The 16,826-nt window shown below is 39.2% G+C and overlaps 1 protein-coding gene across 2 annotated transcripts in view; it reads right to left on the reverse strand.

Annotated features, from left to right (window-relative positions):
• The window catches only part of LOC132832270 (protein Jumonji-like), a 447,638-nt gene that overhangs the window by 18,439 nt on the left and 412,373 nt on the right, over nucleotides 1–16,826 (reverse strand). For both annotated transcript variants that reach the window (XM_060850122.1, XM_060850121.1), the window contains 3 exons: nucleotides 13,400–13,505; nucleotides 4,952–5,134; nucleotides 3,873–4,003 (listed from right to left, as the gene is read on the reverse strand). In XM_060850122.1, the coding sequence (XP_060706105.1) occupies nucleotides 3,873–4,003; nucleotides 4,952–5,134; nucleotides 13,400–13,505 (420 nt within the window). The remainder of the gene's footprint in view (nucleotides 1–3,872; nucleotides 4,004–4,951; nucleotides 5,135–13,399; nucleotides 13,506–16,826) is intronic.

Raw genomic sequence — 16,826 nt, forward strand, 5'->3', positions numbered from 1 at the left:
GTCACATATCGTTTCTTTTCTTGCCCCATAATCATTCCCTTTGGCCTTGGCAAACAAACTCATCTGTCAATCTCTCCTGTAGACCCCTCAAAAGCCACCATATCAATACAAACTCATGACTAATATAACTCCCATGCTTAAGGTGGGAGGGAGGCAGAAGACTGGAACTATAGGTTGGTTAGCCTGACCTCAGTCATTGGCAAAATTTTAAAGTCCATTATTATATATGAGACTGCAGAGTACTTGACATGTATAGTAAAACAGGGCTGAGTCAGTCTCCCTCCCTCCTTAAGCATGGGAGTTATATTAGTCATGAGCTTGTATTGATATGCTGACTTTTGAGGGGTCTACAGGAGGTTTACAAGAATGACCTAGAGGATGAAGAGCTTACATTAGTCATTTTCCAGTCCTCTGGAAAACCCTCCCTGGCTCCAGTAATTCCACAAAGACCACCTCAGCTGTCTCCTTCAGACCTGCGGTGTAGTCCATCTAGTCCAGGTGATTTTATCCACTTTCAGACCTTTCAGCTTCCCCAGCCCCTTCTCCTTAGTGATGATCACTGTACTCGCCTCTTTCCCCTACTCTCTTTGCTTTCTAGTGTGCTGCCGCCTTCAAGATTTACAACTCAGATATCTCCAATCTTTCCTCATCATTTCAGTACAATTCTATTCAGCACACTGACAAGTTGGTGTTAGATTTATTCAGAACAGGAATACATGAACAATGGTTCAATCATTTTCCACAATATAGCAAATATTTGTGCATACAACTAATTGTGTACAATTTTAGGGACAGGCATCAAATATTATTTGTCAAAAGCTAGTACGCTGTTCTCACAGATTAATACGAAGTGCTACATTAAAAATTTAACAAACAGACTCCAAACTCTGGTCAGCATATTACCAAAATATTCTTAAAATTCCTGAGTAATGTACCCACTATTTAAGGGAGTTTAACTATGTGCAATCTGCATGAGGCAGGCTGTATGCAGTTTACAGAGAAACGTTAGTGCAGAACATTCCTTATTAAGAAATTTAACTGGACTTCCTGTACAATATATATAAAAATATCAAAAACAAGAGGAGTAGGCTGTTCAGCCTATTGTCCCACTTTGTCATTTAACGTAATCACATCTGATCCTCTATCATAATTCATGATTTCGCCCCATATTGTATGATACCTTTTAGCCTCTAGAAAATCAATTTTTGTTTCACTAAATACATACTGTGACTTGGCTTCCATTGCCAGGGATACAGAATTTCATAGTTTCACCATCCTCAATGAAGACATTTGTTTCTTACCTCAATCCAAAATGACTTATCTGGAGACTGGAGACCAGAGACCATGACTGCTCTGGCCTCCTACTCCAGTCTATTCAGCTGAGTCATAATTTTGCATGGTTCAATGAATTTAGATTAGATTAATTACAGTGTGGAAACAAGCTCTTCGGCCCAACAAGTCCACACTGACCTTCCGAAGAGCAACCCACCCAGACCCATTCCCCTACATTTACCCCTTCACTTAACACTACGGGAAATTTAGCATGGCCAATTCACCTGACCTGCACATCTTTGGATTGTGGGAGGAAACAGGAGCACCTGAAGGAAACCCACGTAGACGCGGACAGAATGTGCAAACTCCACACAGACAGTTGCCTGAGGCGGGAATTGAACCCGGGTCTCTGGTGCTGTGCAGTGCTAACCACTGAGCCACCATGCCACCCTTAAGAGGTCTCCTCTCACTATTCTAAACTCCAGTGAATATAGGCCCAGTCAGCTCAATTTCTTCTGATACAACAATCTTGCCATCCCAGGATTTATCTAGTGAACCTTCACTACACTCATTCTGACACAAAAACATCTTCTCTTAGGTAAGACAACGGAAGCTGTGTACAATACTCCAAGCGTGGTCTCACCAAGGCCTTGGATCTTCTCTCCATCATAAGGTCAGAACTGGGGATGGTTTTTGATGACTGCACAACTTTCAGCTCGTGACTCAACTCCTGACTGCCCAAAGCTTGTCCGTCATTTGCAAAGTACAAACAAGGAGGGTGATGGAATACTTCTCACCTGCCTGGATGAGTGCAGCTCCAACAAATCTCAAGAGACTTGACAACATTAAGGACAAAGCCATTAGATTCATTGGCACCACATCCACAAACAATCCCTCCATCACTGATGCATAGTAGTAGCAGTGTGTACCATCTACAAGATAAACTGCAGCAATTCACCAAGGTTCCTTATACAGCACCTATCAAATCCACAACCACTAATGTCTGGTCTCTTCTTCAGTTCTAGACTCGAAATGTTAACTCGGTTTTCTCTCCAAAGATGCTGCCAGTCTACTGAGTTTCTCCAGTAATTTCTGTTTTTGCTTATATCAGATCTCCAGCGTAATCATTTGTTTGTTTTATTCTCGTAACATTATTTGGGATAAAATGGAAAAGATTTGGCTGATTAGGAAGAGTCAGTATGGATTTTTCAAGGGGAAATTATATCTAATTAATGATGTTTTTAAGAGGTAACAGAAAGGGTTGATGAAAGCAAAGCTATGGATGCGGTATACATGGATTTCCAGAAGGCATTGATATAATGCCAAAAAAAACTGTGAGGGATATTATAGTTCATAATAATAAAAGATACAGCAGCTACATGAATACAAAATAAGTTGGATGATAGGAAACAGAGTAATGATCAATGGATATCTTTTGCGCGAAAGGAAGATTTGTTATTGGGACCCTTGCTTTTTTGATATATACTAATGAGCTAGACCTTGGTGTGCAGGGGCAATTTCAAATTTTGCAGTTGACATTAAAAAGGAAGACAGCATGGAACTCCAAAAGAACATTGATAAGTTAGTGGAGTGGGTAGATAGGTGGCAGATGAGGTTCAATGCAGAGAAGTGTGGGGTGATGCACTTTGTCAAAAGAACATTAAAAGGCTACATGAAATAGGAGGTACAATTCTAAAGGGGGTGCAGGAGCAAAGAACCCTGGGTGTATATGTGCACAGATCATTGAACATGGCAAAACAGATAGAGAGAGCAGTTAATAAAACAAAGTGGTATCAACCTTATTTATAGAGGAATAGTATTTGAAAGCAGGGAGGTGATTTTGAACTTATACAAGACACTCATATGACTTCAGTATTTTGTATAGTTGTGGGTACTAAGCAAAAATGTGAATGCCTTGAAGGGATTTACAAGAATACTTCCAAGAATGAAAAACTTCAGTTAAGAGGATAGAATGAAGAAGTTGGGTTTGTTTTCCTTGGAGAGGAGGCGGCTGAGAGGAGATTTGATAGAGGTCTTCAAAGTCTCACTAGCAGTCTGCATAGAGTAGATATGGAGAAGCTGTGCGCTCTCAGTAAAAAAAGGATATAAATTTTAAGATAACAATAAGGGCGATGAGAAGAAAAATGCTTTTCACATAGCAAGTTTGTATAGGATGTAACACACTGCGCAGAGATATGGTTCAGACAGGTCCAATTGAGGCATTCAAGAAGGCATTGTATGATTATTTAGTATGAAACGGTGCAGGGATAATGGATAAAGGTAAAAGATCAGCACTAGATGCAGGAATAATGGACTGAATGCTCCATAATAATTGTGATTCTGTGAAATGGAGTTATTAAATGGAATCAATTTGTATTACAAATCATTCACCTCATTAACTTGTCCTTTATGCACAAATAGGGGTAAAATTAATGAGTAACTAGTGTTCCATAACATTTAAGCTATAAAATTGTGTTATGCGCTCTTAACAATGGATTCATTTGTAAAGGAAACCCCACTTACATTTAATGCTCTTGACCAGTAAAAGTAAGCTTCCTTTCTCATCTTAAAATATTTCAACTAAATGCACAAAAAGGTACCTGAGTTCTTTCAAAAGTGAAGAAACGTGGCTTAGTGTTGACCCACTTTCTCGTTTCGATTCTGCTGTTGCAATAAGGTAAAGTAGTTTTTCCATGGAAAATGCATTAGCAATGTACCGCCGTTTCAGGTCCTATACAGACACAGAACAACACTAGTTAGGTGGAGAGAAAAACACAGCTTACCAAAGACCAGGGTAACACATCTTCAGCAGTAAATGCTGGCTCTCAAACTTAATACTCTGATGGAGATAAAATGAAAAATAAATGCTTGGGTTTCCACACTTAATGTGGAAACAGACCCTTCAGCCCAACATGCCCACACCGACCAAAAACATCCAAAGAGTAACCCATCCAGACCCATTCTTCCCCCGACTAATGTACCTAACACTATGGGCAATTTAGCATGGCCAATTCACCTGACCTGCACATCTTTGGATTGTGGGAGGAAACCAGAGCACCCGGAGGAAACTCACACAGACACGAGGAGAATGTGCAAACTCCTCCACACAGGCAGTCGCCCAAAGTGGGAAATGAACTCCGGTCCCTGGCGCTGTGAGGCAGCAATGCTAACCACTGAGCCACTGCCGCCCACAATAGTCCAGCACCATCACTTGCTTTTTGACAGACGAAACTAACTAACCTACAGCACCAAAATGAGTTGAGACCTAAGTAGTGTGAAAGCAGTCAGAGGTACACCAATTTCATTAATTGAAATGAGGTTAGGGCAACGAGCAGCACCCACAGAACCTTCAGTTACTTACACAGGTGAGGTTATTGCTGAATTCCCCAAAACCCAGAGTCACTTACATAGAATTGGGGTACTTGGCTCGTCCCTTTCCCTCATGCAGACTTAGTGCCTCCCATTGTACAACTGAGCCATCTGCCCACATCAGATTAGAGTTTTAATTGACTCCACTATACCTTACAAAGATCAAGTATGACCAGTATGACTGATGGTTTTGTGAGATGGCTTTGCCCACCATTCCTTCTCATACAACACATTCCACCAGTACCAAATAAAAATTTTAAATTACCATACTTATTTCAAGCAAGATTATGTAGTAACTTGTGTCTGTTACCTTAGCAGCTTCATAGCCCATATTTAACCATTCGGTAGTTGCAAAATGTACAGCTTCTGAAACACTGTAGCCACAGCACACTTTGGAGACGAAGGCTCCTGGAGAACATACAATAAATTGGCCACTCTGCTGTACAGTACGACATACTTTGATCCCCTCCTTACACAGGACCTCTGGAGAGATCTAGCAAGACAAATATTTACCAGTTAAGAAACAGAAATCCAGTTTGTGTAATATTGGTTGATAGCGGTAATTGGATTTTACTTTGGAAAAGAGAGAAACAAGTGTAATAGCACAACTCAATGCAGTTTAGAATGTGCTGCTTTTGAAATAACCATTTGAATTTCATCAGTTAATACAAGTTCAACAACTAATAAATTTATTCTCTTGCAATGTCCATAACACACAGCAACATAAAAGTTTTTAATGTTTCAAGTTTAAAATGACATTGTATGCTAAATATATATATTCTTCAAAAACAAATATACCATAAAATAGCCAATTTAGTATAAAATAAATCAATTTTTCGCTATTTGTGGAGGAGAAGTCATTTTGTTTGGGGAGGAGTTAACTGGGGTGGGTCTGCACACTGCCGAAGCACTTCCAAAATATCATGGCTGATGACTGAAGTTCAAAACGAAGCTATTTCTCTCTGCAGGCTCAGAGTTCCCAAATCCGAGTTAATTATGCCCATAGTGCTTCAGAGCACCGTTTCAGATTGACAAGCAAGTCTGCTCTCTAATGGAAGTCAAAGGAGGAGACAAGTCACTCAGCAAGTTTTTCCAAGTGTTCAGATATATAGGCTTTCAAAATTAATGTGTTCAGTGAGCTTCGAGTGTCAGAAAAATTATTTCTAACAGTTGACAAACACAAAGAATTCAAAAAGATTAATTTGCACTGTTTCATTTTAGAGATGTGTGCCATTGGCTAAACACTTGCTTGACTATTAAATGTTTGAAAACTACTGAAGATGGTTGCATAGTGATATACTGTCATACATCAAAACATGCAGCAATTTAATAATGATCTTTAGTTTTTGGGGCAGCGGGGTTAGTTGAGAATTGGTTGTGGCACAGAAACCCATCATAATACTTCAAGCAAAATCGACAATGTTGCTACTCAATATACTGCAGGCAAATATAATATGGATTACACATCCCCCAAAACACTTGCTTACCAAAGCCTAGAGAACATGTCGATAGGGCTTAGCAACCACTGGCTATGAACAATGATACTGTTTAGGTTTAACGAACCAAAACAATGCAGTGAACCAGCAGAATGATAAACTGATGGGGTTACATTAGGACTTTGGTCTGCAGTCTAAGTTATTCATGGGTAAGAGTGTGCACACTGTTAATAGGTACATAGCATTCAATCCTAATAGTGTGCACACTGTTAATTGGTACATAGTATTCAATCCTACGATGGGTGACAATGAATAAGGGCAGTGTGTAAAGGACAGCCAAATGCCAAATTACTGGAAAGTGAAACAAATTAAAACTTTTCACCACGACAGAAAATATTTTGAATAGGTCGTTTGAAAAAGTGTCACTGAGTTGAGCTGATACACGGATAGTGGATTATGAGTAAGATTACTTTCATAAAGATATGTATTTTCAAGAAAAGGATCATATTATTTCATTGAAATCAAGTATAATAATTTGCATAATGTTGTGGTTAGTCAACTGTTCTTCTTGAGATAGAACATACATATTTGGATATAGTCCAAAGTCCTGGGGTCAGATGGGGTAGGTGGTGGTGGTTAAACATCTCTGGTTTTAAAGTTTTCAGAAAAGATAGTAAAGAAGTAAGCGGAGGAGTGATGTTTTTGGTTAAGGAGAGCACAGTGATGCTGGAGAAAAAGGATGCCTCAGGGCACTAAAAGGCAAAATTGAATTGGCTAATCCCCAAGGAGCAAAGACTGCACTTACATTGCTTGGTGTAATCTATACACATTAACTAGTGGGAAGGATATAGGGGATTGAATCTGCAGAGAAACTATAGATATTGCAAACAATATGAAGTACTTATAATAGTAGTGTAATGGGCAAAGAGTAGCAAGCGTTCTTAGTCCACATTCACGACAGTTTCCTACAGTCTGTGTCCAGTCCAACAAAAAAAGGAGGTACTGCTAGACTTGGTTCTTGGAATAAGATGGGCGAAGTAGAACGAGTGTCAGTAGGATAACATTTGGGGGCCAGTTCCGATTGCAACACAAGGTTTAGGATGATGGAAGAAAACGACAATGAACAATCTAGAGTAAGGGCATCAACTGTCGCAGTGCCAACTTCAACAGGGCAAGAACTGAGCAGACTGGTACCAAAGGTGGGCAGAAACAACAGCTGCTGAATAATGAGCTTTCTTTGAAGAAATGAATCAGGCAGACGCAAGGTACATTTCCTCAAAAGGGAAAAGTAGGATAAACAAATCAAGAACTCCCTGGTTGAAGGGGACAGAAATAAAGTGGAAAATACAACTGAGAATCAAGTTCAGTACAGAAGAGAGGTGAAAAACGTAAACATGAAAGGCAGATGGCATTTGAAAAATACCTGGAATCTAACATATAGAGAAATCCCAAAGTATTCCAAAGGCACATAAAAATGGTGGCATAAGATAGTAAGATCATTAGAGATCAAAAAGTAAATTTATAAATGGAGGCAAGAAACATGGCAGAGGTATTAATTGAATTCTTTCATTTCTTTATCTATGAGATACATGCTGCCTGAGCCATGTGACAAAAGGAGGATGGCCAAACACTAGCAGGGCCTCAAGTTCATAAGGAGATGGCATTGAATAAATTGCTAACATTAAAAAGTTGATAAGGTATCAAACCAGATGAGATTCACCTAAACATACTAAAGGAAGTGAGTGTGAAAATTACAGAATCACTGACATTAATCTTTCAATCTGGTGTCAAAGAACTGGAGAACTGCAAAAATTATACCTTTGTCCAAAGAAAGATTTAAAGACAGGCCCAACAACTACAGAGCAGTCAGTTTAAATTTGATGGTGGGAATATTCCAGCAACTGCTATTGTGGACAGGATCAATTGTCAAATGGGAAAAAAAACTGCTAGTTAATTTCAAAAAGGTTTTTCAAGGAAAGATCGTGTTTTGAGTTTTTTTTTGGAAGTAACAGAGATCGTTGATCAGAGCAAGGTCAGTATGGAGATGTACATAGATTTCCAAAAGCATTTGATACAATACCACAGAACACTTGAGGGAAGTTATAGCATATGGAGTATAAGGTCGCTGCAAAATTGACTGAGGGACTGAAAACAGAAATAGCTGGTGGGTATTTTTGGTCTGGTGAAAGCTTTGTTTTTATTGGGAGCTTTGCTGTTTCTCATACCTATATGATATAGATCTTGGTGTGCAGGGGATAAATCAATTTATTTGTAATATAAAACCTGGGAGCACTTTAAATTGTTAAAAGGACAGTACAGATCTTCAAAATGACATTAACAAGTTGGTGGAATGAGTGGATAGGTAGATGGCAAATGAAGTTCAATACAATGAAACATTTCAATGCAAAGAACATGGACAGATAGTAGAAAATAAGGTCTGATTCTAAAGCATGTGCAGGACCAGAGACCTGGCTGTATATCTGCGTAATTCATTAAAGGTGGCAGAATAGAGAGAGAAGTTAATAAAATCATACAGTAGTCTTGGAAGACCTGCTAAGTTTCTCATTGACTGGATTTTCTCCGTCAACAAGGTCCAGCTGGCATTTAGGGTTTATAGTAATATTTTTCAAGTTTTCAAAGCTATTTTCAAAGTCCTCTTATTTGATTTTGCATTTATTCAACTTTTGAATTAGAGTCATAGACATGTACAGCATGGAACCAGACCCTTTGGTCCAACTTGTACATGCCAACCGGATTCCTAACCTAATCTAGTCCCACCTGCCAGCACTTGGCCCATATCCCTCTAAACCCTTGCTATTTATAGGCCCATCCAGATGCCTTTTAAATGCTGTAATTGTACCAGCCTCCACCACTTCCTCTGACAGCTCATACCATACATGTACCACCTCTGCGTGAAAAACTTGTCCCTTAGGTCCCTTTTACATTTTCCCCCTCTCACCCTAAACCTATGCCCTCCAATTCTGGACTCCCCACAAAAAAGACTTGTCTATTTATCCTATCCATGCCCCTCATGACTTTATAAATCTCCATAAGGTCATCCCTCAGCCTCCAATCCCCAGCGAAAACAGTCCCAGCCTATTCAGCCTTTCCCTATAGCTCAAACCCTCCAACCCTGGCAACATCATTGCAAATCTTTTTTGAACCCTTCCAAGTTTCACAACATCCTTCCGATAGGAGGGAGACCAGAATTACATGCAATATTCCAACTGTGGCCTAACCAAAGTCCTGCACAGCTGCAACATGACCTCCAGCTCCTATACTCAATGCTCTGCCCAAGAAAGGAACGCATACCAAATACCTTCTTCACTATCCTGCCTATCTGCAATTTCACTTTCAAGAAACTCTGAACTTGTGCCCCAAGGTGTCTTTGTTCAGCAACACTCCCCAGGACCTTACCATTAAGTGTATCAGTCCTGTTATGATTTGCTTACTCAAAATATAGCACCTCACATTTATCTAAATTAAATTCCATCTGCCACTCCTCAACCCATTTGATCGAGATACCATTGTAACCTTCTCTGCTGTCCACTATACCTCCAAGTTTGTTGTCATCTGCAAACTTACTAACTGTACCTCTTATGCTTGCATCCATATCATTTATATAAACGACTCAAAGCAGTGGATCCAGCATCGATCCTTGTGGCACTCCACTGGTCACAGTCTGAAAAACAACCCTCTACCACCACCCTCGGTCTTCTACCTTCGAGCCAGTTCTGTATCCAAATGGCTAGTTCTCCTTGCATTTCATGAGATCTAACCTTGCTAACCAGTCTACCAGGAGGAACCTTGTTGAACGTCTTACTGAAGTCCATATAGATCACGTCCACCACACTGCCCTCAACAATCCTCTTTGTTATTTCTTCAAAATACTCAAATCAAGTTCATAAGAGTAAACATGAAAAAGTCTTCAACTGAAAATGTGTTTCAAATGAAACAAAACGTGGCACAGAGTGGGGGAGGCTATGTTGAACTAGTTAACTAGGACACTAGTTAGAACTCAGCTGGAGTATGGAGTACAGTTCTGTACACCAGGAAGATTTCAGGAAGGGTGTGAATGCATCGGAGAAAATGCAGAAGAGATGTACAATAATGGTTTCAAGGATGAGAAACTTGAGGACAGATTTGAGAAGTTGGGACCTACTTGGAGAGGAGAAGGGTAACAGGGAATCTGAAAGAAGCTTTCAAAATCATTAGGCATCTGGACAGAGTACATGGTGACAATTGTTCCTCCAGTACTTATAATGGAATCAAAAATCAGAGGACAGAAATTTGCAAAAGAAATAAATGCAAGATGAGAAATATTTTTCTCTGCGTAGTTATGGTCTGGAATGCACTGCCATGAAGCATGGTTGATGCATGACCAATTGAGACATCATGAGGACATTAGAAGATTAGATTAGATTAGGTTAGATTAGATTCCTTAGTGTGGAAACAAGCCCTTGGCCCAACAACTCCACACTGACCCTCCAAGGAGCAACCCACCCAGACACATCCCCCTACATTTACCCCTAACACTACGGGCAATTTTATCATGGCCAATTCACTTAATCTGCACATCTTTTGACTGTGGGAGGAATCCCACGCAGAGACGGGGAGACAGTTGCCCGAGGCAGGAATTGAACCCGGGTCCCTGGTGCTGTGAGGCAGCAGTGCTCATCACTGAGCCACCGTGCCACCCTAAATAGGAACAACATACAGGGTTACAGGGAAACACAGTGACAGTGAGCAAACATGCTCAGAAAGCCAGTGCAAAGTACAAATGAGAATGAATGGTCTCTGACTGCACTGTAATACTTCTGTGATTCTGAGATGCTGTGTCTCCTACTCTTCCTCCCTTCCCCTCCCCCTCCTTCCCCCCAAACCACCCTGTCCAAAGGGACAGAAGGCTTTGAGGGTTATGGCAATGTTTATCAAGTTCTCAAAACTATTTTCAAAGCATTCTTGTTTGCTTTTATGTTTCTTCAGCTTTTAAATTATGCAAATAAAAATGGTAAAATCTTGACATGAACTGAAAATATTCTTCAAATGAAACAAATGGCAACATACATTTGGATCTGACTGCATTGTTTTCAATTACAAAAGGGATCACCAGAAGTGATAATGGCTATTTACCAGAGGGGTGCTAGATAAGTGGGCATGTGAACAAGATATGGGGAGGACACTGGGGACAAAGCTGAGTGCTAACTATTCAGCAGTTTATTTTTTCTAAATAATATTTTGAGGCCTTCCTGATACAGTTGCTGCTGTAGTAGGACATCAACACATCCTATGTAACTACAAAGCAGAGGAGAACGGACAAGATTTAGTGGAAAAAACACTAAGACCAGCCATGTATCGAAGTACCATGAAAGGAATTAATGCTGATTCATGTCATAAACCAAACCTACATATTCAAGAATTCCAGCCTGCGGAAGTAACATCTTGTCCAGTTTTGTTTTAAATGAGCCTCAAGAACAATTACCTCATTTTAAAAACAATTTAGAATTTAGGAGCTAATTAGATAATCACAGTGATTCCAAACCTCAAAGGCAAAGGAATTACACTGGCTATATAGAAAAGGGAGTCGTGAAAATAAAATTGGTTAATCAGCTCCTGCTTTAATCCACATCTAAACATTTTGCACGCAACATGGAGTGCAACACTGGATAATGAAAATGAAAAATATCCTATTCTCTAGCACTAACATACATCACCTCTTGAGTACAAAATAAAAAAAAAGAACCAGCTTACATTCACAAAGCACTTTTCACACCCTCAGGACGTCCTAAAATGCTTCTCAGTCATGAATTGCTTTTGGAGTGTCGTCATTGTTATTATGTAGGCAAATGAGACAACCAATTAGCAAACAGCAAGGTCTCAGAAACAACATGAGATAAACAGCACGTTAATCTATTTTAGTGGTCTTGGTTAATGGATAAATGGTAGCGAAAACACCAGAACTCTCCAGCTCTTCGGTAAATAGTGGCCATGAAATCTTTTATAGCTACATAAACAAATTGATGGAAGTTCAGTTTAACATCTCCTCTGAAAGACAGAATTTCTAATTCATGCATTTCAAAATAAACAAAAATGATAGAAATACAACTTACTAGATGACGTGCAATAATCCTTCCTTCCAGATACTGATTAGTAGCTGATTTGGGTTGACTGGATATTGTCAAATTATGTTGTAAAATGGAATTGGGAGTTATAAAGATATTATTTTTCTAATTTTCTTCCCCGCATGTAGGAGAAGCAATTTAGTGTTTCTTACAAATGAGAAATCAACAGGTAATATGGAAGAGAAAAATCACAATACAAAAGTAATTGAACATGGTGAATTTGATGGGGCCATTCACCTTGGCTAGATTTTAACACTGCAATACAAAGGAGTTGGAAAACTCTCCATTTGTTTGAAGACTGTAATTCAACAACTTCAACACCATTCAGGGAAAAAATGCAGATTTATACTCATCGACAAACAAACATTCATTTCCTCAGATGCAGTGGCAGTAGTGCACACCATCTACAAGATGCACTGCAGCAACTTGCGAAGCCTCCTTCAAATGTCCCCTTTAACTTCTTGACCTCTAATAACTAAAAGCACAAAGGCAACAGTTATCACCGTGACTTGATTTTGTCACTGCTGTAGGGGCAAATTTCTGAAACACCTTCCTAATAGCACTGTTGATGCACCGACAGCACATGGACATCAGTAGTTCAAAAAGGCAGCTCCTCACCACCAGCAATAAAGGGAATCTTGCCAGCAATGTCCACATTAAAAAGGAAGAATTTTAAAAATTCAATTCCTGCCACAATTATATAATCAATGTCATATTTCTTTAACATTAGAAAACAGCAAATTCTAGTCACCCATTATTAAGTTTAATTTTTTAATTTAGAAGGAAATCACTACTTTGAACTCCAGCACTTTTTAAAGTGACTGCATACTTCAACTAGTTTGATGCCCTATATGCCTGAGTGAAATGTCAAGATAAATCAACTTCATTTTGTTTTTAAATTAATGCCTATTTTAAATCACCCATAGTGCTCCCCTTCTATTGCCCATATCTTGATTGCAGATTAATTTGTGTAACTTGTCAAACATCACCAAATTCACTTCAATTTCAGTGAAGTGTGATAGGCACAGAGAAAAACTTTCTCACTATTTTGCACTTTTAACTACCTACTTAAAGTGGCAAAAGCTGGTAAAAGGCAGAATCTAGACTCACACTTGTTAATTTTTGCCAGTACATCCCAGTTACAAGGGCTGCAGTACTTAGCCATCCTATTCACATGCATATAGAAAGTTTTGTTCTTACCATTATATTACTTTCAAGCATGTCCAGCCCTGATGTGCCATTAGCTTGCAGCAGGGTATGCACCACTTCATCAAGTTTACTCTTCTCCTCAGCAGGAATACAATACCTGGAGAAAGGAAGATAGCTGAAAATGTTACAGTCCAAAGCTTGAGGCAAACAGGACAAAAATGGCACCAGTTACTAATCTGGACTGCAGCTTGTGGTAGTGAAGAGGTTACATTTTCCAGAGCATCTATTTAATCTGTGGAAGATTTACAGAGACATCCAACAAATGACAAGTAGCCCAGTGATCCCAAAAAGAAAAGTTTACCAACGGTATACAGAGAATAGAGGATTTGTTGCAGAGCTGGTCATTTTTCTTGTTATTCCACCTCCCCCCACCACACACCCCACCCCAACACACACACACAGTCTTTTTGAAAGGTTTAAAAGGCTTACATTGTCCATGTATATTTGTTTAAAAAAGTACTTTATAACATTACAAAAATGCTCCAGAAGGCAGGCCTTGCCCAAATATCAGTGAGGATATACTCACCATCCTGTTTAAAGTTCAAAATCATTGCGGAGGTATGGTCTTCAGACAAACATACAAATCTTCACTGCATCTCCAAGTCTTCATTAAAAAAAATGTTTCTTTGCTTAACTCCATTCCAATTTAACTCCCTCCATTCACTGGACTGCAGCTGGAGTGTTTGCATTTTGTCAAAACTTCTACCATCGATTGTCTCAGTTAATATGTAATTGAACTAAGGTCGTCACAAATTTAATCCCTGATCTAAACTGACTTATTAGTCCCAGCTGGAACTATAGGAAGGTTGTTGCTAATAGAAGAACACAGTTGGTTTCAAGTTCGATATCAGTAGAAGCTGTAACAACAGAGACAAATATATGGATTGAAAATTGATAGAGAGGAGATACTGGAAACGCTTGCTAGGCTTAGAGCAGAAAAGTCATCTGGTTCAAATGACATAGAAATATACAGCATAGAAACAGACTCTTTTGTCCAACTCATCCATGCCGACCAAATATTCTAACTTATTCGAGTCCTATTTGCCAGCATTTGGCCTACATCCCTCTAAACCCTTGCTATTCACATACTGTTCACTTCTCCTGGCAGTTCTTTCCATACACTTACCACCATCTACAAGAAAAATTTGCTCCGTAGGTCCCTTTCCCCTCTCACCTTAAGCCTATCCTGTCTAGTTTTAGACTCGCCTACCCTAGGAAAAAAGACCTTGACTATTCACCCTATCCATGCCCTTCATGATTTTATAAACCTCTTAACCCCTGGCACTCCAGGGAGAATAGCCCCAGCCTATTCAGACTCTTCCTACAGCTCAAACTCTCCAGCCCTGGCAACATCTTTGTAAATTTTTTCTGAGCTAGAGGTCCTGGGTTCAAGACCCACCTGCTCCAGAGACATGTCATAACATATTTGAAGAAGCTGATTAAAACAGATCTTGACAAAAAAAAAACTTTGAGGAAAGAAGAAGGATTTTTTTCCCCCTCAGGTCGCAGAACAGAGAATGGTGCTCACCAAAGATTGGATGAGCCCCAAGGATCCTTGCTAGGATTATTACTTTTTGGGGCAAATAGTGAAGATGACATTAATCAACTGTAACAGGAAATAAATTGGCTAACAGAATGGATAGACAAGCAATTAATAGAATTTAATACAGAGAATTAGGAGAAAAAATAGAATAAAAAGCAAGGCTTTTAAAGAGAGCCGAACCAGTGGACACATGTGCAAATGTCTTTGAAAATAGCAAGACATATTGAGAGAGTGGCTAGCAAGGCTTATTGAATTATGGCTCCATACACAGAAGTATTGTCCACAAAAGCAGTGAACTTATGCAAATTGTACATAAAGCTCTGCTTAAGACACAACTAGAGTAGCATGTTCAACTCTGGTCACCACAATGTAGGAAAGATGCAGGGATCCTTGAAAGGGTGCAGTTGAAGAATTTTAGTTATACTGTTAGATTGCTGAAGCTGAGATTGTTGTCATTCCAGGGCAATTGAGAGATATGACAGAAGTATGTAAGCAGGTAGAACATTTGTACTCAACAGTAGCAATTATCTTCAATACTGTCGATGAGGATGACGGAAGCAGAGACAGATTACAAAAGGAAATTGAATAGGCGCTTGAAGGAAACAAATTTGCAGAACTATAGGAAAACAGCAGGGGACTGGGACTGACTCAACTCTCTACAGACAGACTCAGTGGACTGAATAGTCTCCTGCTGTATCATATTGATTCCATGACAAAGCTCCTCCACCTCAAATAAATTGGCAATAAGTCAGGCTAAAACATGAATGTTTGGGTGCAGAAGCTGAAATAAAATTTTCAATTGATTTAATCAAGTCCTTCATTAACCTTATGCAAAATTGTAGAATATAATCCAGAAGTTTGACATGGCAACAACCAAAAGATTCAGATGTTATTTTTCCAAATTTCACCAAACAATCCACTTGATCAAAATTAATTGCAGTTCCTCCTGAACTAACAGCTTGTTAGTATAAACATATATGAACTGCAAAGGCATCTGGTTGATCAGAAATTATACATAAGCACGGTTGCTCTGGGTTGACCGTGTTCCTCGGTAATTGGTTCAAGAGGAACTGGAACTTCGTAAAACTCTTCTAAAAGTAATTTTATTGCAAATTAACACTCCAACGTAATCAGTTAAAATCTGTCGATCTTCCAAGGCATTTCAATCCTTTTTCTATTCTTTGAATTGTATATACAGAGGAACCACGATTATCAGAACGACACGGGCAAGGAGTATTTTGTTTGGATAATCGAATACCGGATTAAACAGTTTAGACAAGCGTCAGGACCTTGCGATCTTATTCAGATAATCAACTTTCAGATAACCAAAGTTCCTCTGAAATAATAATACCCCACCTGCCACAGAGGAAGCACTGGAAAAAACAGAAAACTTGTGAAAGTGTTTACAGGAACAATTGGAAAATGTTATGTCTCACAAAAAAAATGTAATTGTCATGCCATTCACAGAAGCAGAATTGTTGGAATAACCAAATTTTACTGCTGAATTATCAGTGTTTCTTCAGTTGATTTAGATGCAAAGTATATTGTATGTGTTTGGGTCACATTCCTGAAAGTTAGCTCACAACATTCAAAGTAGTGGTCAGGAGGAGTTTACTGTTCCCATAAATCAAAGGTCTTCAAACTATTAGTGCAGACGGAAGCCATCATGACCAGGGTTTACAGAACTAATTTCAGTTTGCAGCTCTACACGCAATGGTGAGAGCACTTGCTTGGGATGACTCTTGAAGAAATTTCTTCTTTAAGACTGGCTACCTAGAAGGCTAGATCTGAGAGCAGTTTGCATTCATGGAGCTTGTGCCAAACATGCGATCAATATTTCCATAAAAATCTGAATGTCACATTCAGTTGAAATGA

This window comes from Hemiscyllium ocellatum, chromosome 34, assembly GCF_020745735.1.
Source record: "Hemiscyllium ocellatum isolate sHemOce1 chromosome 34, sHemOce1.pat.X.cur, whole genome shotgun sequence".
Lineage (NCBI taxonomy): Eukaryota > Metazoa > Chordata > Chondrichthyes > Orectolobiformes > Hemiscylliidae > Hemiscyllium > Hemiscyllium ocellatum.